The sequence below is a fragment of the Narcine bancroftii genome, chromosome 6 (assembly GCF_036971445.1).
Source record: "Narcine bancroftii isolate sNarBan1 chromosome 6, sNarBan1.hap1, whole genome shotgun sequence".
NCBI lineage: Eukaryota > Metazoa > Chordata > Chondrichthyes > Torpediniformes > Narcinidae > Narcine > Narcine bancroftii.
Window position 1 is genome coordinate 135,313,328 of NC_091474.1, and position 27,697 is coordinate 135,341,024.

The 27,697-nt window shown below is 38.7% G+C and overlaps 1 protein-coding gene across 7 annotated transcripts in view; it reads left to right on the plus strand.

Annotated features, from left to right (window-relative positions):
• The window catches only part of col19a1 (collagen type XIX alpha 1 chain), a 346,509-nt gene that overhangs the window by 88,409 nt on the left and 230,403 nt on the right, over positions 1 to 27,697 (plus strand). For all 7 annotated transcript variants that reach the window (XR_011340316.1, XM_069886134.1, XM_069886135.1 and 4 more), the window contains 5 exons: positions 3,594 to 3,869; positions 4,456 to 4,536; positions 10,902 to 10,964; positions 17,152 to 17,205; positions 27,156 to 27,209. Coding sequence is in view for 6 of the 7 variants with exons in the window: in XM_069886134.1 (XP_069742235.1) it covers positions 3,594 to 3,869; positions 4,456 to 4,536; positions 10,902 to 10,964; positions 17,152 to 17,205; positions 27,156 to 27,209 (528 nt within the window). In the remaining variant the exon portion in view is untranslated. The remainder of the gene's footprint in view (positions 1 to 3,593; positions 3,870 to 4,455; positions 4,537 to 10,901; positions 10,965 to 17,151; positions 17,206 to 27,155; positions 27,210 to 27,697) is intronic.

Here is a 27,697-nt window from a genome sequence, read left to right on the forward strand (position 1 = left end):
TACTCAAGCCAGACAGACCAGGCTCCGAGTGCCTTTGTAAAAACCTTGAAGAATGCCTATAGAGACTTCCCAAGTAGGTGTTGATTGGACATGCGGTGGAGTAATGGATTATTGTTTTGGAAAATAACAAATGAATGGACTCAGAAGATTGGGTCCGATGCCACAGTCTGTCTGAATGCAGTTGGCTGTTCTAAAAGGGTCATGTGGTTTTGCAGCAGCATCTGGGACTGGAATATGACAAGCTGGCAAATGTGGGAAAAACCCGATTTTGAAGACAGGTGGTGAGTTCTCAGTTCAGCCTGTTCAAAGCCCTTGTGGTCCATACAAGAGGTGATGGCTGGCTGTATAATGTTTCATTTGAAATGAGGGAAACTAAAAGGAACTCTGTGGTGACCTGAAAGAAAGATATCTCTCTCTCTCTCTCTCTCTCTCTCTCTCTCTCTCTCTCTCTCTCTCTCTCTCTCTCTCTCTCTCTCTCTCTCTCTCTCTCTCTGAAAACTGACAAGAATAACCATTTACCTTTCAAGCACCAAAGCCTGATGAAGATTCATAAACATTAAATTCTGTGCACAGAATGAGAATTGCCTGATACCAGTGAACTTGGAGGAGTTAGGAATCAGGTTGGTCTGTGAATCAAAACTTTTCTGAACTTGTAAACATTATATACACATGCACTTAGAATTAGAAGGGGGTTAAGTTAATAGTGATAAGTAAAAGTTTGATTCTATTTTCATGTTTAAAGATAATTCAAAGAAACTTTTGATTAAGTAACCATTTGTCTTGGTGAATTTCTATTGCTGCTGGGATTTGGGGTCATCTAGGTCCATAACAATATGCTTGTGATAAGTCCAATTTCATTTTTTTTTTCCCCATCAGTCAGAGCTTGAAATAATTCATCTGCTTACAATGGAATGTCCGGAATCTTGTAGCGCTTGGTTAGTTGTAACCTTGTAGACCCCACAAATTCTAATTTCACCATTGGGTTTTCTGACTGCCATAATAGGAGTTGTCCAGTTGCTGTGCTGAAGTTTCTCGAGTATTCCTTAGTTTTTTAATCTTATGAGCTCCATTTCAATTCCTTTTTTAATCGCAAAAGGAATGACTTAATGATTAACTTGGGTTTGGCTTCTGGTTCCAATTGCAATTTTACCTGGACTCCCTGAATTTTTCCTAGGTCTTTCTCAAACACTGTCTGATACTTCTGAAGCACCTGCTTCAGCTTTGATTTCTTTTTGCCCACAGTTTGTACATACTTCACAACGATTTCCTTCCAATCCAGTTGGATGTGCAACAACCAATCCCTTGTAAACAAGGCGGGTCCTTTTGTATCTACAATGTAAAGTGGTAGTCCTTTCTTTGTCTGTCCCTGTGCTCGATGTCTACCTCATATTTCTCTAGCACTTTGACTTTCTCTCTGGTAACCATCTTTTAACACTTTCTCCAACCGTTTCATTTCAAGTTTGGGCAGTAGTTTGTTTTTCTGATTTTTCAACTTTAATAATGCAGCTGCCTCTGTGTCGAGTTCCATCTGGACCAGTTCACTGCTAACTTTAATACAAACAAGTATTTCTGACCTGTGGTCAACTACACTATGGACGTACTTACTGCCAATGGACCGTCATCCTTGGAGTCGCTTTGGTATTCTGGCTCATTGCTGGAACTTTTGTCATTTCCCTTGAGGTTTTTCTTATTTTGGAAGATTTTTATACTTCAATTTCTGGTTTTTCTTCCTTTGTGGCCCTCTTTTTCTCTTTTATTTGACTTGGACACTTTGACTTGATGTGTTCCTCCTTGTCATATAAATAGCATTTTTCCCTTTTGTGATAAGTTATTCGGGCTGTGTTTATTCCTACCACAATGGAAGCATTTTCATCTGTTCATTCTCTTCACCACGTGTTCCCCCTTGTATAATATCAATGTTGCAATCGGCCATTTCGAAACTCAATGCTATCTCACAGGCAGACTTAATGTCCAAACTTTTCCTGCTCACCAATTGTTGGGCATGGCAATCAGGTCCTCATCAAAATATTTCCAACATTATGTCTCTGACAACTTGCACAATTTGGCAAAATATTGGCTCACTGTTGCACCTGTCTTTTGCTTTCGGGTGTAGAATTTGTATCTTTTTTGCAATCACCACTGGTTTTGGGACAGATGTTCTCCAACCAGGTCCCATAACTCTTCATAAGTATTTAGTTTTGCTGGTGCCAATAGGGTCTTGATCAGACCGTATGTTCTGCTCCCCACCTTGTTTAAAAACAGTGCCTGTTTTCTCTTGCAGGTTTCTAAATCCCTCACATCATGGGCAATGCAGTACATATTGAACCTATCTACATAATCATACTAGTTTTTCATTTCTTTGCATTCTCCAAATTGTCCTTCCATCATTTTAACTATGGTACTTATTGAATAACAAAGTAAATCTAGAATTTATTCTCATTTTTTTGTTGTCTTCCTCTCTAGTTTCTTCCCCTTTTCTTTCTGCTGCCGAGCTTCCGTCTCGCTGTTGCCTCACATTGTTCCTTTTTTTCACTCATTTTCCACCTCCATCTTGAAGTCCTGTAGATCCCATCATTTGGAGTTTATCCTCATCGCCACTTTGCGTGTATTTTCCCTTTGTAAATCGCATAAGAGAGTGGTAAGTGGTCTTTATTCATTTGAAGATAACACCAACTAAAGCTCTCCCCAAGTGCACACCACATAGCTGACATCACTTGTGCTTGCAAGTTCCCACAACACTCTGTACCTGATGTCATGTACACAAGTGCATTCCCATACTACTTGGTAGGAGAATCTGTGGATTGTTTTTCACCATGTGTTTGAGTTTACAGGGAATTGGATTGAGAAATGAGATTGGGAAAGCAGAGTGGTCAATGGTTTCCTTCTAGGTACTATGAAACTATAGATAGGCCGAGTGAATGGTCAAGGAATATAATTCGATAAGTGGGTGGTCATTGACAGATAAAATTTACCAGGCCAGTGAAATGGCAGATCAGCCATATGAGGAGAGATTAAGCAGATTGAACCAATGCTCTTTTGCTTAGAAATATGAGGGGTGATCTCTTGTAACCTTACAAAATGCAAACTGAATTGACAGTGTTTTTATTTTCGCTGGCTGGAATTCAGGAGCCACAGCGTTAACAAAAGGAGTCAGCCATTCAAGACTGTGATAGAAGAAATTTCTTTGCCCAAAGGGTACCTAATCTTTGGCATTCTCTATTCAAAGGAGTGCTCAGTTTCTCAGGATATTAAAGACAGATAGATAGTTTTTTTTTGGATATTGAGAGTCATGGATATGGGAACGTGGCACCAAGGTTAAAGATCAGCTATGCTTTTATTGAGGGGCAGACGAAGTATGAAGGTCAGTGGACTATTTCCACGTGTGTTTGATTATTCAATTTAACATCCAATTTGATGAGTACATTGAACAGGACACTGCAACCTGGCAAACAAATCAAATTCAAGTTAGTTAGGTTGAATATCTTCCTTCTCTGGTTATTGGATGTAAGTATTCACCTCTAGTTAATCCTCTTTGGTTTGGAGATTAATCCTCATGGAGTCCTTAGCTAACAGCACACTTGTTTACTCTTTAGATTTCCATCGTTGTTAATGGTAGTCAGAAAGCAGTGGAATACAGCACCAAAAGCCGCTCTGGAAATATGATGCACATCACATTCAGGAAGCGGGAATTGTTCCCTCTGTTTGACAAGCAATGGCACAAGCTGGCAATTAACGTGAAGTCTGGGTTGGTGTCACTTTACAAAGATTGTGAATTGGTTGACAGCAAACGAAATGAAGAGCGGGAGGACATTGATATCCAGGGGAGGACTGCAGTTGGACTTCGTGTCAGTGATGAGTTTCCCATTGATGTAAGTAATTGCCAGAGGCCAATGAAAGATGAAGTGACATTATATACTATGTACTTTACATGCAGTGTTTGGATTTTTTGGATTTTAGTCTCAGTTCTAATCAGGGGTTTTTGTTCTGTTCTTATGGCTGTTAGCAAAATTGAGGTTTCTTCCACCCCCCCCAAAAAAAAAAGAACTACAGAGAAATACATCAATTTTCACTTTCTATAATAAGCTGCAACTAAATCATACCAAGACATCCAAGTTTTTCAGTCCCAAGTTACCTGATCATGTCACTGAATGGGAAATTATATCGGGTGATCACAAAAGTCTGTCATCTATGCACAACATTTGCAGTTAAAGTATGAGATGCATTAAAAATATATTGCCCACATCAAGTTTTATTGGTGTAGGGAATAAAGAATAATTTTTGAGCAGTGAATTTTGCTTTTTATAGGTTTAAAAATGGAAAGATTCAAATATTATCTGTAAATTGGTGTGAATTAATTGTTAAATTGAATGCTTCATGATAATGGATTAAATTGGCTAGCTAAGGCATAATGTGGAAGCAGAGCTATAATGATCTTTTTCTGGCATCTTTATGTAGTTTGACCTTCAAGGGATAATGATTTACTGCAACCCTCAGCTGGCAGAATTGGAGAACTGCTGTGAAATTCCAGGTGCCATGGTAAGTAGGCCACTTTTTTTCTCCAAGCTATATTAATTAAGTAGAGCTTACTTCTGAATCATTAGCTGTGCTCAACAGAAATTAAGGGGTTTGGCAGAGATGTGATTATTATTTGAGGTTGAGGGGTGACATTATAAAAGAATATAAAATACGATGACTTGGATAAACTGAACTATGACAGCCTTTTTCCCTGTGTAGGAGAGTCTAAGACTAGAAGGCAAAAGTTTAAGGGGAGAGAGAAAAGATTTAAAAAGGTCTTGAGGGCCAACAATTTTCATGGGTATGTGGAATAAGCTGCCAGAGGAAGTGGTAGAAATAGGTAGAATTACAATTCTGAAGGCACATTTGGACAGGTATATGGAATGATGAAAGGCCCAGGCACGAAATTTTGGTCACCCTTTACTTCCTATGGATGCTATGTGACCTGCTGAGTTTCTCCAGCATATTTATGTATCTTCAGATTTTATTGTTCAACTTGAAAGCTGTTTCAAATGAAAAGTCAAATCTGAAATAAAAAGAAAATACTGGAAATGCTCAACAGAATTGTAAAAGAGAAGAATCAAGTTAGTTTTCCCTAGAGAAGAGGGAGAATGGTGTGCAGAATAGAGAATATCTCTGATTGGATGAGACCAAATGAGTTAATGTAGCTGTGTGAAGAACTTAACATTCCCTTGTCTGTGTAATTTGTTGTTTGCAACAAGTCTTTGGCTATTTCCAGTAGATCATAATAATAGAAGCATTTAAAAAGAACTGAGCTGGAATAATGACAAGCAGAAATTACTAACTCTGTAACAGATTATAAGAAAGAGCAAGTTAACTGAGGGCGATGAATTTGGTATCAAGTCCAGAAGGCTGCAGTATTCCAGACAGAATATGAAGTGTTCTTAGCCAAGCTTACATTGGTCCTCGTAACAGACTATGTTGCTGCACGCTAGAATAGATTAAATGCAAGTGTAGTATTGTTTCAACTCGAAAAGCTGGGGCCTGGAAGGTGGGAAGGGAAGAGATGAAAGATGTTGCATTTCCTGGATTTGAACAAGTCCATATGAGAAAATTCTACCTTCCACCCCCCCCCCCCCCCCGCCAACAATTTCCTCTCCCTTTTAGTATTTCAAAAGGCTCAAACCTGGTGTGACTCCCTAGTCAGCTCAACCACTTCCTGTGTAATGCAATTCTGAGCTGTAGGAAGTTCCCAGCAGATCAGGTAGTGTCTGTGGGAAAAGATTTAAAAAAAAAACCCTGCGTTGTATTACCAATGGATAAAGAAATCCAGAAAGGAAGAAGAGTCAGAGATGTGGACATTCTGAAAATGAAAGCAGGATGGAAATTGGAAGCAAATCAAATAGACTTTTTGAGTTCTGTGGGAGCCCAGGAAGTCCCCTTGTCTGTGGGTTAAGTGGTGAAGTTGGGGTTGGTGTGAAATGAGTGGAGAATAATGTGATTAGGGGCTTTGGTTAGGGTGGGTGAGTAGGATGGAGGTCCAGGTGGTCAATGTCATGTTGAAAATTAAAAATTAAAAGGTCAAGGGCATGACACTTGATGGAACAAGGTGTTCAAGGTGAGGGGAACTGTTGGAAATGAATACAAAGTTGGTTGGGAATGGCGGGGGGGAAGGAGTTGGAATTTCTTGTCAAAAACAAACAGGAGGTGGTGGTGGAAGAATATTTGATGGACTTGCATCGTTGAATTATGACAGTTCTTTGAATAAAACAAAAGGGAAGGAATGTTTAAAATCCCTTCCCAGTGACAGGTGCAACTCTACACATAAAGCCATATGTTCTTGTAAGTCACAAGTCAAGTAGGTTGTTATTGATGTTGGGTCCCCAGGGTAGGATGTGGGAAACATTTAATGAGGTGCTTATCACTGTGCGCTTAGTTAAAAGTCTGCAGGAGGTACTTGGGGAATAAAGTCTGAGGAGCAGTCTAATAATTCCAATTAACTTGCTTTATGTTTTGGATGACAGTCATTTTTAAAGTTACTTAAAGTAAATGTTTTTGTGCATTTAATCACCCGTTCTTAAGATACCAAAGGCAATTATTTGAGAGTGTGTAATTTACTTTGAGGCAATTATACTCTGATTTTTAAAAAAAAATCTTTCTATTACTTTTGTGATTCACCTGCATTTTCGCTGGATCTGATGTGACCTAGAATCTTCAAGAGGAAATGTTGATGGGGAAACTTTGAAACAATGATGGAAGGATTTCAGCATAAAATTTAATCATATAGTTTATAGTGATTGATTTGGAAAAACCAGAAACCTATCCATGAATATGAAAATAAGCAGATTGTACCTAAAAATGAAAATTGCTGGGTGGATAGCAGTATTGTCAATGGGTGTGCAATGCACATTTGAAATTGTTGGGGCAGCAATGAAGCATGCAATACTCTCACTGAAGGAACAGTATCAGCCTCAACCAGAAAGCAAACTTTTGCAGGAAGATGCCACAATGTCCAAACATCCATCAGAAAAGCAGGGTTTCCATCCCCACCAAAACTCTGTTTCAGGTCTGCACTGCGTGAAGCTGAGTTTCCAATGAGGGTTACTGCTTTAAGGTCTTCTGAGCAGCATGTCATTCCTTGTGAAGGGAGAACGTAGTAAACATGAGTAAATTCAGAAAAAGTATCAGGAGCAAATCCACTTTCAGATTTTTCTCCACTGAATAATCAATTACCTACATACAATTTTAGTAGCAAAGATTCATTAAAGTTTTTTTTAAATTCTGTTGATTTTTAATTTGTGAAATGATCATATGTTAGTCTCACATCTTCAGCAGATTTTTTGAGATACACTGTGCTCAGTTCCTTTTGAAATATGACAGTTTTAAAACCTCAGTGGAATTTCAGTTTGAATTTGTGGTGCGCACTGTTTCATACCTCGCAGAGGTATATCAAATGTCTGTTTTGTTTTGACATTTACGTGCAAAAGGGATAGTTAGTTCAATAAATTAAGAATTAGAGCTCAGATTTAGCCCACAATGTCTCCTGTTACATTATTATTTTAGTATCGTCAGAGTCATAGAAATACACAGAAAGAGGTACTTCTGCCCTATTACTCCATACCAACCATATGCTCATTTGCTCACATTTACTGCTCTACTTACCTGAACAAATACATTTTACATGCTCTAATTTGCTCACATTTACTGCTCTTCTTACCTGAACAAATACATTTTACATGCTCTAATTGTATCTGCATCTAGCCCTTTTTGTGGCAGCTCATTCGAGATAACCACCACCTTCTATATGAAACATGTAGACCTCAGATCTTTATATTTCTCTCTTCTCACCATAACCCTGTGCACATCTAATTCTGGACTTCCTTGACCTGATATTTCCTATGCCCCTCATTATTTCATAAACCTTTATATGGTTATTTCTCAACCCACTCTGTACTCCAATGAGAATAAATGTAGTCAATCCACTCTCATCTCTATAGCCCTTCATTACAGGTAACCTCCTGGTGAATCTCTTCTGTACTCTGTTGCAACACATCCTTCCATTGGTGGTGGTGAACAGAAATGTACACAAGACTCCATGTTTAGTACAACTATACCATGTCATTCCAGCCCTTAAGATCAAGCCTCAGCCTATGAGCATAAGAAATGTCTTCTTTACTCGCTCGTCCACCAGTGTAGTAAGTTTTAGTGAGCTGTGGAACTCCCCCAATCCCAGTCCTTCTACAAATCAGTATGCCTAAGGATCCTGCCATTTTGTGAACAGAATTTACTTCCTGAGGTGCATTATCTCAGACTTGTCCAAATTAAATGCTATCTGCCTTCGCTCTATCCAATTTTACAGCTATCTAAAACCCCCTTATCTTTAGACACCCTTCTTTACTCTGTCTCCAGTAATTTTCATATACCATTTTCTAAATAGAGTTTTTGAGTCTTACAGCACAGAAACAGCCCTTGGGCTCTAATTGCCCATACTGGCAGCGGTGCCTTTCTGAGCCAATCTCATTTGCTCATATCCCTCTGAACCTTTCCTGTCCACGTACTCAGGGTTGCAGTGCTACCAGAGTGCAGGTTCGGGCCCTCATCGCTCCGCGTGCCCTGCCATCACCCTGCCCCCAACTGAGTGCTATTCTGGACATATGAGGTACCTGTTTCTTCCACGACTGGTTGTCCTTCTCATCCTACAGTTCGCTCTCAATTATACAATACCAAATGCAACAGGGCAGCCACCAAGGCCAAGTCTCGTGAGACCTCCTTGTCACTGTTTTTGGTGAGTTCTGGTACCAAAAAAAAATTAGCCCTGCACGTACTTGCCTAAATGCCCCTCACAGTTGGTTCCACATACCTGCTCCTCAGGTCCTTTTCAAATCTTTCCCCTCTCACATTAAATCTCTGCCCCCTATCCTGGGGAAAAGACTGTCACTGTTCACCTTCTCTATGCCTCTCATATTTCTATAAACCTCTGAGGTCACCCTCAGTGTTGTACACTCCAGGGAGAAAAGTTCTGGCCTATCCATCCTCTTATAATTAAAGTATGCTAGTGGTTGTAACATTTTCATTTTTTTTCTGCATCCTTTCCATCTTAATGACATCTTTCTTATAGCTGGGTAAGCAGAACTGTGCACAATATGCTAAGTGTGTTGTCACCAATGCAGTTGAGTACAGTTCCTGTACTCAATAACCTAAAGAATACAAGAATGTCTGCTGACTTTGTCACCACTCTGGTGAACAGTATCAGCACCTTTATGGAACAATATACCTGTACCTCTAGCTCTCTTTGTTCCAAAACTGTCTCCAAGGTCCTTGCATTTACTGTGCAAGTCTTGCTCAGGTTTTACTCACTAAAGTGTAATAATTCACACTCGTTTGAGTGAAATTCCAACTGGCATCTTTTTCACCCATTTTCTCAGTTCATTTGGATCCTTTTGTAATTTCAGATTAACTGCAGTACTACCAAATTTTTTGTCATCCTAAACTTGTCATGCTAACTACTTCCAAGTTGTTAATGTAGATGACAAACAACAGTGGACCTATTAACAATTCCTGTAGCCATACGCCTCCAATCTGATTTTTTTTTAAAAAAAAGCCTTCGCTACCACCCTCTTAACTCCCTCCATCAAGCCAATCCTGTATCCAAATGGCCAGCTCACTCAAGATCCCATGTCACCTTCTGGAGAGCCTAACATGCAAAAGCCTTGGTCAAGTCAATATAGACAATGTCAACTGTCCTGACCTCCTCAGTCTTCTTGGTCACATTTTCAAAAAAGCTCAGTGAAATTTTTGGGATACGACTTCCCATACACAAGGCCATGCTTACCATCTATAATGAGTTCTTCCTTTCCAAATGCCTAATGACCCTGTCTCACCACAATACCTCCAGTATCTGTTTATAAAATGTTTTGAATCTTCATTTCTTGGGAATGTGGAAAGAATATGATCAGTAAAGGATGACTGTACACAGTGACTTGATGGCTGGCACATACCTGATGTGTTGAAGGGCCTATTCTCATGCTGCATATCTCTGTGACTCTCTAACTCTACTTCCTGACACGAGTATAATAAAAATCCATTTTCGATAATACCTCCCCTAGTTTCTTTCTCCAAATTCAAATACATAATAAGCACAATTTAAATGAGTAAAGTGAATAACATGTGTAACTTAAAATAACAAGATTCCAAATAAAGAATGGATGCAGCAGATTGCTGACTGACCAGGATGCAGTTAAGTAATAATGTTATATGACTTTATCATGAAGGGAGGGGAATGGAAGAGATTTTTTTTCAGTTCCTATACAATGAGTGCAACCATCATAATTTATTAATTGCTTAAGATTAGTCAGTATTCATCACGTTGGATCTTCTTTGGCTTGGCTTCGCGGACGAAGATTTATGGAGGGGTAAATGTCCACGTCAGCTGCAGGCTCGTTTAACCTCATGTTAAATTACAGCAATGAACAAACATTCTCCATTGGTTATATGGATACTGCTCACATGGTGTATCAAATTACAGAGGGTCTGCAAACAATTTCAGTGCATGAAACTTTGTGTTCTTGAGTTAATTGCATATTTCTGGTCTCAATTCATCTTCCTGTTGTAGGCAGCAGCATGTCCTTGCAGTATTTCAGTAGGTCTGCATTTTGCCCAGGGCAGGCCATTGCAACTGTGACACTAAGTTGCTATTGGTACAATTTATGATCGAAAATGTAATAGACAAAAGCAATAAATGAGAATAACAAGAAACTAATTTTCATTTCTTGTGAAAGTTGAGGAAAAGAAATTACATGGGACATCAAAATAAGACTGGCTTTGCTGAATAAATGCACAAGGCTATTGCTTCTTTCTAGAATTTCCAGAGCTATCATTTGTTTATATCAAATTGTTCATTTCTGTATTCTAATTTGTTCATTTAGGAAATGGCTTGGAGTGTTCCCCAAAAGGGTGATAAAGGTGACTCTGGTCCTGCAGGTGAAAAGGTAACTTCCTACATATTTATCGACAAGCTTACAAAAAAGATGTTTTTCTTTTAAATTTTTGCTTAATGTTCACTTCACTATTTTAGTGAATATTTTTTTCCAAAAATTATACAGTCCCATATACCATCTTCATCAGTGTAAGTTAGTTTCCAGCATTTTTGTTTATCAGCAATATTAACAATGATTTAATCGTCATCTCTGCAGTGTCCTTTTAAATATTTATAATTCTATCAGCCAAGGACACGTTGCACCAGCTTAGTCCTAATTTTTCAAAAACCTGCCCTCCTTTTGGCATTTGAAAAAACTCTTCCCTTTCCTTTTTGCCTCTTAAACTATACTGAATTTTGATCTCGCCGACAATTACACCAAATTCATCTATTTTGGCTTTATAACTAGATACAGTAATCCCTCCAGGAGATACAAGGACATAGAATAACAGAACACTTAAGGAAGAAATTTGGCCCATTTACTCTTTCATGTAGTCAAATGAGAGTAACATGACTTGATCACACCTTCTGGCATCAACTTTGTATCCCTGTACATCTCAGCTCTTCATCTCCATATCTGAGTGCTATTTAAATGTCTGGACAATTTCTGCCTCTTCCAACCTTTCAGGCAGTGACATCCAGACCACTATGTTAACTAGTGTGTTATATAGTTCCAGGACTACTCCCTGCTCTTTTATTCTGTCCCTCAGCTAATTTAAAAAAAAAAGTCATCTATTTTCATATTTTTAACTGTGATATTCACCATTCATTGTTCATTTGTTCCTCCACTCCACTATATATCTTCCCATTTATGGGTTATTCCCTAGGTTTCTTGCACCTTGGCCTTAACTGGATCAAAATTTATTTGTCCCTTTATCGCATCAAGCTTGAAGGAGGAATAAGGTACATAACCTAAGAATTTAAATGCCCTTTTAACTTCTCTGAACCAATTAGTTAATGGATACATTTTTGTACACTGACTTCTCCCAAGATATGTCCTTATCTTTGCCAATAATGGCACCACTTTGTGTATTCTTTGCTGCCTGGAAATATAACTCCAAATGTTTATTCGCCACACTTTTCTTGCCAACATGTTTCTGTTTGTGCTATTAATTGTATGAATGCTTCCAATCCTCCCACTTTATTTCTCACATGTTGAGCATTGCAATTCACATTTTATGGTTTTGTTTATATTTGATGTTTTGCAGTTCCTCTTGATATTTCTGGTCTATACATGAGACAATCTTTTTGGTCAAGACTGATTTTTACTATCTTCCTCTTCTCCAATAAGGACTTTACAGCAGTTATTTTTATTTAAGTATTTGCCTGATGATTCTGTAAGTGGTTAATTCTATTGAGATGAATGTATGACTAAGTTTTCCTTAATTATGCAAAATCAATGTGAAGCCCAAAAACCACATAATAACAGAATTAAAATGCTTCCTTTCAAATGAAGAGTTAGTACATCAAATGTCTGGAAATAGCAGAACCATTTTTTTTACATCTGCTCCAGTTCACTGGGTGACGAACTGCCTAATATTACTCTTTGGCTGTCCTGGGAAACTGTTGCTGTCCAGAGCACAATGCAGGGCCTCTCCAGGTGATAAACCCCAGAAATTGTTTGATAGCTTTTTCATTCAAAGACATTCAAAAATATTCAGGAGCATTTCTAAAATAAAAATAGAATCACTTTAAAAAATATGAAATCAATATTAAAAAGTAAAAATAACACTCAGATATAACTTAAAAAATGAAATCACAAAAAGGAAATTTTTCAGCCTCCTCTCTTTATCTGCCCAATATCTCCCCAATACTACGAATAGTTTTCTTGGAATTGGGCAGGTTTAGTGAACAGATTTTCTTGTGTCTGAATCAAGCAATCGACAGAAGTTTGCATTTATGTTAATGAGTAGTGTTATGAGTCCAAAGGACCCCAAAACCCAGCAGTAATAAACATTCACCAAGAGGAGTAGTTACTCAAGCAAAAGTTGTTTTTAATTAACTTTAAACATGAAAATAGAATCAAACTTTAACTTATCTCTATTTACTTAACTAATCAAAATTAACCCCCTTCTAATTCTAAGTGCACATGTATGATGATGTGTGTGTAAATTTAAGAAAAGTTCTTTGGTTCACAGTTCAATCTCACTTCTCCTTCTTCCAAGTTCTCTGGTTACAGGCAATTCTTATACTGTGCACAAAATTTAACTTGTATAAAGTTCACCAGGCTTTGGTGCTCAAAAGGTAAATGTTTACCGTTCAGGAAGATTCTTGTAGGGTTTGCAGAGAGAGATTTGTTGTTCCAAGATTTCCACAATTGAGATACCACCATTGGTCACCTCAATGTCTCACTGATGAAACTTGCCCCATCAAGGTTCTCCAGATGATAACCTCTTCAGGCTACTACAGAGTTCTTTTCTGTACCTTTTATTCCAAGAGAAACATCAGACAGATAGCAGTGCCAACCATCCACCACTCTGGAGCTTTTTGTTTCCCACCAGCTTTTCCTGGCTTGTTTCAGCCATGACTGTTCCGTCTCTTTCAGTGTCACACACCCACTGGCTGAGAGGGCTTGTTGAGCTTGTCTCGCCTCTCTTCAATTCCCATCTGCTAGAAAGTCCATGTGACTCTCTCACTTGCAAAACCCCCACCTTCTCCAGCAAACCACAGGAGTTCTCCTCCTTGGTCAAGCTGCTGTCTTAGGTAAACAAAACCCAGGAGTGACATTTCTGTGAGCACTCTGTAGTAAGGTCAGAAGCCTTGTAGTTATTCAAGCAGTTAGCCTGTCTCCAATCCAAACAATTCATGACAATTTCATGACATCATTTCAATTAGCACCTACTTGTGAAATGTGCATAGCAGTTTCCATTGTTTCTGTAAAGTTCACTGAATATGAATTCTTCAGTCTTTCAAATAAGATCTGTTTTAAAACCTACTCTAATTTTACCAATTATATCCCAAATGCATATTCCACTACAGTAGTTTTCTCATGAAGGGTATAAGATGAGCAGGTTTGGGACTTCATCCTTGTTAATTCCAAGACCCCAACCATCACACATTTACTTTGGTAAAAGATGACCATTTAACCTTCTGGTTTTAAAACAGATATGGCACCCCATATAGTGTAATATCAGCAGTCAGTGTTCCAGTATATGTGGACAAAGATGCCAGCTGGTACTTAAAGTTTCAAATATTAGAGAAGCTCTGTCATTTTATAGTTGTGTACATGAAGGGAGTAGTGGCCAGGTCAATTTATCAGGTATCACTCATTCGCAAGAGAAACAGTGGAGCTCATAATTAACTTTTTAATCCCATTATTATTACAGACAAAAGACCTCCAAAGTATTGGAGGCCTTTACCTTCAAAATAGACATAATACCAGTGTTTGATACTAATGTCAGAGTAAATGAAAAAAAATCAAACCTGTCAAAAGACGGATTCTGCCCATTTCCCATTGTCAGTGACCAGCAAAGCAACAGGGATTAAGGATTGCTACTGTAAAAAAAAAGGAATTAAGGGGTATTTTTGTTTAACTTTTTCACTTTAGGAATATTGGAGGCAACTACTGAGACAGGTATCTGGGGTGATTTTATGATGACAAAATGGAGAGAGCAGAGCAGAGATGGTTTGCCCCAACAGAGTCTCGCTTCTCTAGCCTACATTTTCTAAACACATGACAATCACAACTTAGAGCCAATTAGATAAACGTTTCAAAGTTAAGAATTTGTGAGGCAACGGAGAAGTGAGGTTACATGAGCTGCATATTGGGAACTGTTTGATTTACAGATGTGTTAGGCTGAATAGCCAGATTCTTTGCTGAGATTGGAATGATTTGAATTTTTCCTGGGAAAGCTCATCTTAGATTCTGTACTTGTGGCGGGAGATCTCATGGACAGAAAATCAATGATTTATTGTACAGTATTTAATTCTCTCTCCAAACCCTCATAACGCTCCTGCAGTGTGGCAGCCTGAACTGTGCACAGTACTCTAAATGCCCTATTCACTTGTATAAGAACCTCACTTCTAGTCTGTGCTGAACTACTTTTCTTCCTAGTCTCACTGACCTGCACCCAGTCCGTATCCTTCTTTGTACCTGTCCAAATTTTTCTTAAATATTAATATTTACCACCTCAGCTGGCACATCAATCCACAGTCCCACTGTGAAGAAGTTCCTGCTCGTGTTCCCCTAATTTTTTTCCTTTTCACCCTTAACCCAAGTCCTTTAGTTTGTATCTCCTCTACCCTCAGTGGGGGGAAAAGCCTACCTACATTTACGCTGTCAATCCCCCTCATCATTTTAAAAGGTAGAATACCTCAACACGAAGACCACTTTCTTTCCTCCTGAATTGCCAAAAACAATGCATAAAAAATCAATTTTCAATTCAAAGAACCCTTTGAACAATAAGAGGGAATTAACCCCTCTGTAAATGAATCCATAAACTGTACATTTAGGAGAAATGCCCACTCACAATTATCCATTGAAGTCTCTTAGTTCTTCTGAAGAATTGAAGATTGATCATGATTCTATTGAGGGTGGACCACCCCTTTCTTCTAGAAAAACCAACTGGAAAAATATTTGTATTGAAGTTATCATGAAGCATGATTCAATTCTGAAGCAGGATGTTGCACTGCTTCTCTCAATACCTTGAGAGAACCCAGCCTCTGCAGAGTATGCTCAAGAGTATGCATGTGACTGCACAACTGCAGTAAACATCACATTCCAGATGCTAAACACTGTATAGCATGGCCTGTATTTAATCATGAGAAATTAAACTGCTCCACTTTGAACTTCTTGGACAAAAAATTTATTTAGTTGAGAAAACCTGTGAATGTCAGGGACCAGGATTGTCACTTTTAGATTCTCATTTCATTGTTGTCATTCAAAACAGAGCCAAACATTCCATTTTGGTTTTAAAATCAAATAAAACTATAAATACCATATGCTGGGTGATGGCTGCCTTATTTAATTGACACAAATCATGGCTGAGAACAAGGATTTAAATTGATTTATGATCAAAATAAATTGATTTAGTCAAACAGTCCATAAATATGCTTTGTGCATCAGCAGGTGGAAAATTGCCATGGATACTGTATCACAGCAACAAACAACTAATTAAAATGATTGGATAGAAACAATTTTCAATTTTTCTTTGCTGCCTAGTGTTGTATTCTGCCCTCTAATCTCAGTGTACTTTCCTTACTCATTCTCTTTGTATCTGACTGCATTGATGTATTGCTGGCACATTACCTCAACAAATCACCATGACTGAAGTATGCTCTTTGGCAGGAAGTCTCATTATCTATGTTACAGTTATGGGCAGAAATAGCAGACAGCGTTTAATCCAGACAAATGTGAGGTGTCGCACTTGGGGAGGACAAATGTAAGGGGAATATGTACAGTAAATCACTGATGTACAGTTAAAAGCATTGATGTCCAGAGTGATATGGGAGTTCGGGTCCCGAGCTCCCACAGAGTAGCCATACAAGAGAACGGGATGGTGAAGAAGGTGATGACATGTTTGCCTTCATTGACCAGGGTATTGAGTGGAGGAGTAAAGGTCAGGATGCAGCTATATAAAATACTGGTTGGATTGCTCTTGAGGTACTGTGTGCAGTTCTGGTCACCCCATGACAGGAACAATGTGGAGGCTTTGGAAAAGGTACAAAAGAGATTTACAGGATGTTGCATGGATTAGAGGGTATGTGCTAAGGGGGGAGAGGATGGACAAAGTTGGGTTGTTTTATCTGGAGCAATGGAGGCCGAGGGGAAACTGGACCCTTTGGACCACAACATTTGAAGTCTTACTCAAAATAATAAATAATTTATTTTTAATGTTTAATTCCAAAGTGGATAATTGTTCAAATTCCTCATATTATATTCCATCTGTCAACCTCATAGCATCTTTCTGTATCTCCTTTAAAGTCTTCTCGGTTTGTTAACTCTCTGATCTTTGTCCCATGAGCAAATTTGTTTTGATGTCCTGAGTCCTTTCATCCAAGTTATTTATATAGATTACAAATATTTTAAGACCCTAGCACCACACGGGTACTGATTACCAGTCCAAAACTCTGGCTCCTGTTATTTGGTGAGTCATCATTCCATGCCAGGTCAAATAATTTGTAGCTTATGCTTTGTGTTGGATTGTGTAAATTTATAGGCTTTGACCTATTAAGTGATGGAACTTATTTTTGTTAATCAGGGTGAGAAAGGAGATCGTGGAGAAATTGGCCCACAAGGTTTACCTGGAAGAGATGTAAGTTCTTAGGGATTTTTTGTTTCTGATGTAATTTGTTTTTTGATCCATGCCTTCAGTGTTATCTGATGCTTTGTTGATACCTTCTTGGAAAATGGAGAATTCCATACCATAGTATAAATTGAGGTTGATTCTGAACTCCACAGCACTGAGGAAGTGCTGCAGCTTCAGAAGTCTCCACATTTGCATGACATTAGGCCACCTAACCCTGCCCCAGATGGTCATGTGTGATCTAATTGTGCAATTTCAAAGTATCCTAAGTATCCTGGCCAATATTTGTCGAAGCCACAATGAAAAACTGAGTTGATATGTCATTGTTATTTAATAAATCTCACTGTGTATATAATGGCCATTGCATTTCCTACATTAGAAAAATGATTTTTCTTCAATAATTGCACCAATTTTGCTCTGAGATTATGGAAAATTAGTAACTCAAGTCAAGTTTATTGTCATCTGATTGCACAAGAACAACCTGACGAAACAGTGTTCTTCAGTCCTTGGTGCAAAACATGCAGACACACAACCAGATGTAACACACATACAGACAAATGATACATATGCAGGAAAAATACAGTAAAATCCCCCTTTATCTGGCATTCAATCAACCGGAAACTCAAATAACGGGGGGGGGGGGGGGGGGGGGGGGAGGAAATAAATAAATAACTATTTCAAATAAACAAGAGTTGGTGGATGGGAGCGCTGAGACTTTGTTAGTCACGCGCAGATTTGCCCTGTTGAATGGGCAATGCCCCTCAATACATGTGCATTCTTTTCACTGTCGCCACTTGTTTGGAGCTAAGCTGTGTTGTCAATATGAGGAAGGTGCATTGAGGGTCTGACTACAACCCTGCTGTGTAGGTGAGTTGGGTTATGCCAAGGGCCTGACTGGGACCATGCCATGGAAGTGAGTTATATTGCACCCAGGGCCTGACCAGGATACTAGTGTGGAGGTGAGTTGGGTTGCACCGAGGGCTTGACAGAGACACCAGGATGAATAGCTGGTCGATGCTACTTCCCGTTGGGTTGACTCTCCCAAAGTGTCTCCCCGTCCTTGCCTCGAAAGAGTCTTTATTTTTATTAGTATTAAGTATATTAGTAAAGCTTTATCTGTAAACTTGGGGGTGGGGGTTAATTTTGATGGTGGCACAGTTAGCGCAGCAGTACCAGCAATGGAGTTAGAATTTAAATTTTGTAAGTTACAGAAATTACTTGATTCAATTGAATTTTACAGAATGAAAGACTACAATACTGATTTTTATTTTCTAAACTTCTTTTCATTTTGCACTGTCTTTTCAATGGTGTATTCTTCATGCAGGTGTTGGTTAGGAATTGTAAGAATGAGTCTCAGTCAACCAGAAAATGTGTATATATGACATCCGTGATCCCTGTCGGTGTCTGATAATGGAGATTTTAGTGTGTGTTATACGATCCCAGAAGAGAGGGAGATTACAGTGATCCTTTCAGTCAAAGTAATGTTTTAATAGTTAATGATAGGTCTCTTAAATGTGACCTCCCAAAATGCAACACCTCACTCTTGTCTGGAGTAAGCTCCCATTTCCATTTTTTAGTCCCTTTCTGTAGCTGATCTCTATCCTTTTTTATTCTTTGATCCCCCCCCCCCCCCACAGTCCATAACTCCATCAATCTTAGTGTCATCTGCAAGCCATATCCAAACTATTAATTCCATATCAAACCATCTCCTGGCATGAGCCTCATGAGCAACTGTATAATCCCTGCAATAAAGGTATAATTCTAAGGGTTTGAACTTCCACTCTAAGGCAGTCATGCCAGATTATCATGACCCTTCTTGCTGAAACTCAGCTCTAGCATGTGACAGTAAAAGGGAGAGGATTTGACTTGTGACTCTCCACCCCTGTAAAATGTGGAAAGGCAATGCTGAGATCTGTTCTGTCAGTGAAACTGGATCCATCCTTATCTTCCATATCAGGTTCTGCAAGGCCTGAACTTTCAAGGAGCCTTCAGGTGAGCCTGTTTCCTTCCATTGAGACCAACTTCTGCTTGAGGTCTATGTAGTTTTAGTCACACATTTGAGCTATGTTGCAGGTATGATTAGCAGAGTGGTCACCGCAACGCTGTTACAGTAACTGGGGTTTGAAGCCGGCACTGTCTGTAAGGAGTTTGGACGTTGTCTCTGTGTTTGCGTGGGTTTCCTCCCAGTCCTCCAGTTTCCTCCCACTCTTCAAAACCTATCAAGTGGCACCTCATTTGGGTGTATTTGGGCTTGTGGGCCAAAAAGGCCTGCTACTGTGCTGTACGTCTAAATTTAAATTTGAATTTAAATGTTAAAATCACTGCCATGTCCAGCAGCTTGAATTTATAGGAACACTGAAGCATGATTCAAAAATAACTCTTTGCCCTGTTTAAAGAACTTTAAAGAATAAGCACATTATTATCAATAACAAATAATCACAAATCATTATATTTCAAGTATGTGATTCATTGATATTTTTATCTGAAATTTTCATATTCTAGCTTCTCAACTCCTAATGATATGGTCGTACAGGTCAGAAATAGGCTCTTCAGCTACCAAGGCTACATTGACAATAATGCATTCTTTACACAACTCCTACATTTTATTCCCCCAAGTTTCCCATCATTTTTCCCCCTTGTTCTCCCCAACTCCAACCACTCACTCACATTATGGAGAATCTACAGTGGCCAACTTTACAGTACAATAAGTTATCCTTCCAACTTGCTGCATGTCTTTGAGGTGTGGAGAAAATGGAGAACCAGATGGAAAGCCACTCAGGAAAAAGGTGCAAAACTACACACTGGGTCCAAATGGGTCAAAATTAAACATGTTTCACAGAAGCTATGAGATGTTAACTCTATTTAGCTTTTCCACTGTGCTGCTCCAACAGTCACTGCATTTCCCACAAATCAAGAATAATCAAAGAAAATAAAGAATCATTTATGGACGAGCAATCTTTGCTTCCTCGTTCCAAGATTCTGGGTTCTTTTGAAGCCTTTTACTCTGTTTAGATTTCTGATGTGTGATTATTTCCAAGACTTGTAATTATTTCACATCTTTTGACCCTGCAATCCTCTGCTTCATAGAAGTCTGCTTTCTTGCTTTCCCACTATTGATTACTAGGTAGAATGAAACAGCTATTATTCAACCTTAATGTCTGAAAAATAAGACATTGGTTACTAATTTATTACTTCAGAATTCAAGCTCATTAAATTATTTTGATAGTGAAACAATTATATAGAACCCAACTTTTCCCGAATGGCACTGCATATAATTGTCAGACTATCAATGAAATTTATAGGAAAGGTATATTTATTCAGAAAAGAAATTATTTCCCTACATATCTTGTTTTTCTTTTTAAGGGAGTTTACTCATTGCAAACCATACAACTATTAAATAATTTTTAAAAATGCTTTAAGGGATGTGGTCATCGCTGGCAAGGTCAGCATTTGTTGCAATTCTGGATTGTCATTGGGAAAGTGATAAACATGTTATTGAATCACCACAACCCTTGTAGTGAATGAACTCCCACAGTGTTACAGCCAGGAAATTCCAAAATTTGGATCAGTTACAATGAAGATCTCCCATATATTTCAAAGTCAGGATGTTATATGACTTTGATAGAAATCTGTATGTGATCGTGTACTCATGCATCTGCTACCTGGTCTTTTTTGGTTATTGATGGCTTGGTAGAATTGAAGTCGCCTGAATGAATAAGTGCAGTGCATTTTGTACTTGGTACACACTCAGCACCCTGATGGAGGGAGTAGAATAAACATTCAGAGTGGTGGATGGAGCACCTGAGAAGCATTTCCTTTGATCTGCATTGTCATTGGAGCAGTATTCATCCAAGAAATTGGAGACAATTGCATCATGCTCCTGGGGTGCAAAGGATAAACTAGGATTGGAACTTAATACTTTCCTGACCTCTATTCTGGCCATAATATGTGACTGGTCCTGTTGAGTTTCTAGTTGTTGACATGGGAGATTTGATGACGGTAATGTCACTGGATGTTCACCAGTCATTGAGTTTCAATCTCTTGATAGTGATGGCCATTGCATTACACATGGCAGATATTATTCATCACTGATTATGTTGAATATTGCTGCCTTACACTTCTAGAGGACAGGTATGATCCTGACTTCAGGTACAGTCTGTGTAGATAGATTATGTGGGATTTTTGTCCCTGTGGATGCTTTAGTATCCTCCTACACAACAAAGACATGTAGAAAGGTTGATTAACATGCACCCAATGGCCAAATGTGTTGAAATAAGTAACCAAGTCTAAGTCTTGCTGCATACAGGCAATGACTGTTTACCAGAGTAGTAGAGTCAGACCACATGGAAACAGACCCTTCAGATCCTTATTCTATCAACTACCCATTCACAGAAATCTGAAATTAATCCTTTCTTTATATTCTCCCAACATTTTCATCTATTGCTCACAGATTCTACCATTCACTAGCGGCGATTAACAGCTGCTAATTGATGTCAACCCATACGTATTTGATATGTGAAAGGTAACCAGAGTTCCGAGAGGAAACTTGTATGGTCACTGGGAAAATGTAGCAAGTCCCCTTGGATCCCATGTGATCTAATCTTCCGGACTAATCTACTATGTGGAACCTTGTCAATGCCTTACTTAAATCCATATACACAACATCTACTACCCTGCCCTTATCAATCCTTTTGGTCACCTCATCAAAAAAACTCTTATATTTATGAGAAACAATCTCGCATGCACAAAGCCATGCTGACTCTCTCTAATCAGTCCTTGCCTATTCAAATACTGGTTGATCTTGTCCCTCAGAATCCCCTTCTGCAATTTTTCCACCACAACATTAAGCTCACTAGTGTTTAGATCCCTGGTTTGCCCTTGCTGATCTTTTTAAACAATGACACAACATTAGCCACCCTTCAGTTTTCCTGCACCTCACTCAAGGCTAAAGATGATGTAAATATCTCAACAAGACCTCTGCAATTTCTTCCCTAGTGTCTCACAAAGGGTGAGGAAGCACTTCATCAGGTCCTGGGGATTAGTTTACCAAAATGCACTTCCTCCCTTCATACAAGGTCCAGAACATTGCAACTTGTATATTTCAATTCTTACCTTTCATTACCTTATCAAAAACTGATGGGAAGAATTCATTTAAAATCTTACCCATTTCTTGTCATTCCACTCAAAACAGCCATGTTAATCATTAATACAACGGATTCTCTCCCTAGCCACTCTGGAGGAGAGGACTGGAGAGTACGAAAGGGCAAGGGGTGGAGCACAGATCAACAGGCAAGAGGTCATAGATGGATATGGGTGGGAGGGCAGAAGAAAAAAAGTGGAAAAATTATAACGGGAGGGTATAATAACACTTTGAATGGCGAAGGATGGGGAGCCGGAGGAAAGGGGAGAGAGAGAGGATTAAGTAACAGTGGCAGGGAGGGTCTTTTAATGGAAACTGGAGAAGTCCATATTAATCCCATCTTGTTGAAGAATGCTCAGTTGGAATATGCAGATAGTCTCAGTTTGACAGTGCATGAGACCATGGACAGACATGTTGGTGTGAGATTGGGTGTGGAATGAAAATAGTTGCTCACTGGGAAATCCCCATTATTTGCAGCAAACTAAATGAAGGTGCTCAACTGAAATGATCTCCCAGTCTGCATCCATTATCTATTGTATCTGGTCTCATTATGACCTCTCCGATGGAGTGACAATATTGAGAACACCAGATGCAGTAGATGACTCCAGCAGATTCACAAGGAAAGTGTTGCTTCACTTGCAAGAAATATTTAGGACCCTGAATGATGATGAGGGAGGAGGTGTGGGCCCAAGTGTAGCTTTTCTTATGGTCACATGGGGAGGTACCAAGGGGCCAATTAATAGGAAGGAATGAGTGGACAAGGGAGTGCAAGAGGGAGTGGTCCCTATGGGAGATGGGGAGGGGAAAATCTATCTGGTGATAGGATCATGTTGTAGGTGGTGGCAGACAATATGTTGGATGGAGATCATCGTGAAGTGGTCACTGAGGACAAGGAGAATCCTGTCTTTGTTGCACCTGGGGTGGAGGGATCCACAGCAAATGTGTGGGAAAGAGAGGTGTGGGTTGAGATAATGACAGTAGAGGGGAAGCAACAATTTTTTTGAAGGATGACTTGGAAGACCCATCTTGGGAGCAGATGTGATAGAGGTGGAGGAATTGAGAGAAAGGAATAGAATCCTTACAGGGAAAAAGGATGTGAAGAACTGTAGTCTGGGAACTGTGGGGAGTTGGTAGGTTTGTGGAATATATCTGTCGCGTTTGTCTCCTGAGATGGAGACAGAGAGATTGAGAAAGTGAAGCGTGTTGCCAGAGATGGACCAAGTGAATTTGAGGTTGGGTTAAAGTTAGCAACAAAGTGGATAAAGTTGACAAGCTCATCATGGGCACATGAGGCAGCACCAATGTGGTCATCATTGTTGTGGAAGAAGAGTTGAGGAGCCATGCTTGTACAGACTTGCAGCATGGATTGCTCAACATAGCCACCAAAAAGGCAGGCACAGCTGGGACCATGCATGTTCCCATGATGACCCCTTCAACTTGTAGAATGTGAGATGAGTCAAAAGAGAATTTCTTAAGGGTGAGAACAAATAGTGCCAGGGAGAAGAGGGCAGTGATGGAGGGGGACTGGTTGGGTCTGTTGTTGAGGGAAAAAAAACAAAGGGCTTGAGACCTTTAGTATGAAGAATGGCAGTGTATAGAGATTAGAGGTTCATGGTTAAAATATGATCATTAAGTTCAGGCAATGAAGTTGTTGGTAATGGAGGGCATGTGAGGTATTATAGATGTAGAAAGTCAGGGACTGGACCAGCAGGGAAAAATTGGAGTCAAGATAAAATGATGCTAGTTCAGTGGGGTAGAAGCACATGGAAACATGGGTTTACTGAGACAATTGGGTTTGTAGATCCTAGGTGGAAGATAGAACCAGGCAGTGCAGAGTTGAGAAACAATAAGGTTTGAGGCTGTGGGAGGGAGATTGTTGGAAGTGATGAAGTTCGAGATGGTGCATGAGGCAGTGATTTAATGTTTCTTGGTGTGGTCCTGTTCAATGGGTAAGTAAGAGGAGATTTCTGAGAGCTGCTGTCTGGCCTCACTAAGGTAGAGATCAGTGCCCTTAATATATTGATGTTGGAAGATCTCTTGGACACTTCTCTTGAAACATCTCTTGATGACTCTAATTCATTTGAAAAATGGAACCAAAGTCCAGTGAAACCTTTTCCCCAACTCATTGTTCTTTAAAATATTTTATTGAATGTAAAACCACTAAGCACACATATCACAATACTTCAAACTGAATCCAAATACATGTGGTATTTTATATTTAAAAAAAACCCACAAAATAAAGGAAAAATCTCTTATAAATCCCCAACCCCCTACAAACTTAGAAAAAAACAAGAAAACCACAACAGGAGTACATCACTTTCCAATACTTTTAAACTTGTGTGTGTATGTAAAATATACATAGACCTATAAGAGAAAGGGTATGTTTGAGATTCATTTACATTTTAATATCAACAACTTGTAAATATGGGCTCCAGATTTCACAAAATGCATGATATTTATCTCTTCTAAGTAATTTTCTCAAGTGAAATACACCTCCAAACTTCTGCATGCCATCTATCCATTCCCAAATCAATATCCAACTTCCAAGTTATAGCAATTCATTTTTTAGCTATTGCCAAGGTGATTTGAACAAGTTTTACTTGATGCATATTCAGTTTTAATTTATGTTTAATTCCTCTAACATCTCCCAATAAAAATAACATTGGATCCTGTGGGAATCTTACTCCAGTTACTTGTACTAATAAATTACCCAAATTCCTAACTCATTGTTGAGCTGAAGATGAATACGGTAGGAGCCAAATGTGCGTTGTTCATAGCCATTGGTTTGGTGGCAGTGGCGTATTGGGGTCTGGAGGCTGCGTGCGTTCTGTTTCTTCAGGTGCGCTGCACTATTCACTTGATGGTTGGCGCATGTGCAGGGGTTTGTGGGGTTTTGAGAGTCATTAGCCTTCATTGATTTGGTGGCATAGAGTCGAGGAGGGTGAGACGGGCTCGGATTATTTTCTGTTGAGTTACCATGGATGCTACCACATTTGTTACCACATTATCAGAAACCTTACCATAGATGTTACAAGTCCTTTTGTGTTCATTAATAAACAGTTTAAAAACGCATCTGGACTTTGCTGTGTATTTGTTCCAATGCATCACAGCCTCTGAGCAGCTTTTTAGAGATAGTAGTCTCTGCTGTTAAATCACCTGCATTCTGTAGCCTTAATACCCTTGCCCAAGGAGAAAATCCTTTAATCTTCTTTGAAACCAACAATGTTTTTCATATCCAAAGCTTCCTTATAGAGATATTTTCAAATTTCACATTGTGTGAGAGTTCTTCATCCCAGATGGCATGGTTATATTTTTAAGATTCAATCTCTTTTTATTCCCTCAACAGAAGAAATAGTTTCACTGTATCATTATTTGCAAATGTTTTAAGAACCTTGGTTATGTTATCTTAATGAAACACAAGCAAAAATTATTCTTTTTAGTCAAGCCTTGATTATCCCATTTTTCACTTCCACATATTTTTCCAAACTATTAATTTATTCCTTTAATTCCTTCCTCTTGCCTTCTTTGTATCTCTTCATTCCTGCATTTCACCCTGGTCCGGGCACGATGAAGAACATGCCAAACTGGACCAGGATAACCCTGATAAATTGAGAGCCAAAGGAGAAAGTAGAAGACTGTGCAGAACGAATGTTCTTTGCTGTAAACATCAAAACACAATGCTGGAGAAACTCAGCGGGTCAAACAATGTACTTTATGTTGCAAAAATAAAGATAAATACCAATGTTTTGGACTTGAGCTCTTAATCAAAAGTTAAAAGGTTCTTTGCTGACAGTGTTCAGTGGGGACAGAGTGAGGGATAATGGACAAATGATGTATGCCTCTCCCTTCAACAGAAATAATTATTAAAAAATTGCATAGTTTGGCAGATGCGGCAGTATTGTTGCATTAGGAAAACAATTAAACAGCATCACACAGGGTTAATGGGAAAAAGAGGATATATTTGACATGCATGGAGTCCGATATTAAGGAAAATTTAAGCCCCCGTGTTACTTTTCAACTGTTAGTAGGAAGCTACATCTTTGTATGATCAATGTCTGCTGCATTCTTCTTTGTTAAAGCTTTAAGGGTCTGAGCGATTTCCTTCAAGTATATTTGAAGTGTGTGAATGGGGTATGAGTTTTAAAATATGCATGAAATATGGCAATTTGTAATATTATCTGAGAGACTGAAAAGCTCAATTGTTAAACCTACAGTGGAAAATAATTAAATGTTAGTCCTCTGCTCCAGAGAAACAGGATATGATTAATTGAAAGATTCTGCTGCTCTGTACAAAATAGATTTGCAGGACCTTGTGTTCCTTAAGAGCCTACGTCTCTTCAAGAAGTCATGTGAATGTATGTGTGGAATCCATGTTTTATTTTTTGGACTGTGTATGAAAAATAACTGTTCTATTTTTTTAACGTTGCAAAAATTTTGAAAGATGTGGGAGAGGTGGGTGTAATTGCAAGGGTCAAAAGACATTTAGACAGATCATTGATAGGAAAGTTTAGAGGGATATGGACTAAATGCAGACAAGTTTGGGAAGACAACTTGGTCAGTGTGGATAAGTTAGCCTGAAGGGCCTGTTTCCACGCTGTAAAACTCCTTGGCTATATATTTCAACCCAGGTTTGTCTGTATTTTTACATTTGATGTCATTAAATGATGATTGTTACATTTGGTTTTGCTTTGTAATTCTTAATTTGCTTGAACAGTTTGGCTAATCTTTACATTAAATTGTGTTGATTAAAGCTACAATTATCAAACAACCAATGCAGTTGAAGAAAATATCTGATTTTTAAAAATCTGTCTTTCCACAGGGTTTAAATGGAGATCCTGGCATCGTGGATCTAGCTGGGGCAAAAGGTGAAAAAGTGAGTGCCATCTGAAATTTCAATAGAGGCCTATCATGATTCAAAATTGAGCAAAAAGAATTCCATCACAAAAGATGGAGTTAAACAAGAAAATGCAGATGCTAGCAGATGCTAGGGTCAAGTGAAATACACATTGCTTTTTTTTTTGTAAATGTATTGAATATAGTACAGTAGTTTTGACTTGTTCATGATGTGTAACCAGTGATGGCGAGTCAATGGCTTGTTTTAAATATCTAGAATTCAATGCCAAATTCACTTTCTTTCATTTTAGAAATTCAAACTCAGTGATCATGAAATATATTTACTGTTCTTTGACTTGAAGGAGATGGACAAAATTAGTTAAATTCATATTTGCAAATACAAACAACCCATTTCAGCATTACAAAATATTACCAGGCTAAAGAATTTCCTTAATATTAAGGAGAATAGTTCAGATCAGATAGAATTGGTGGAATCTCCTGGAAACTTGTTTCTGTCACTTCATGAAT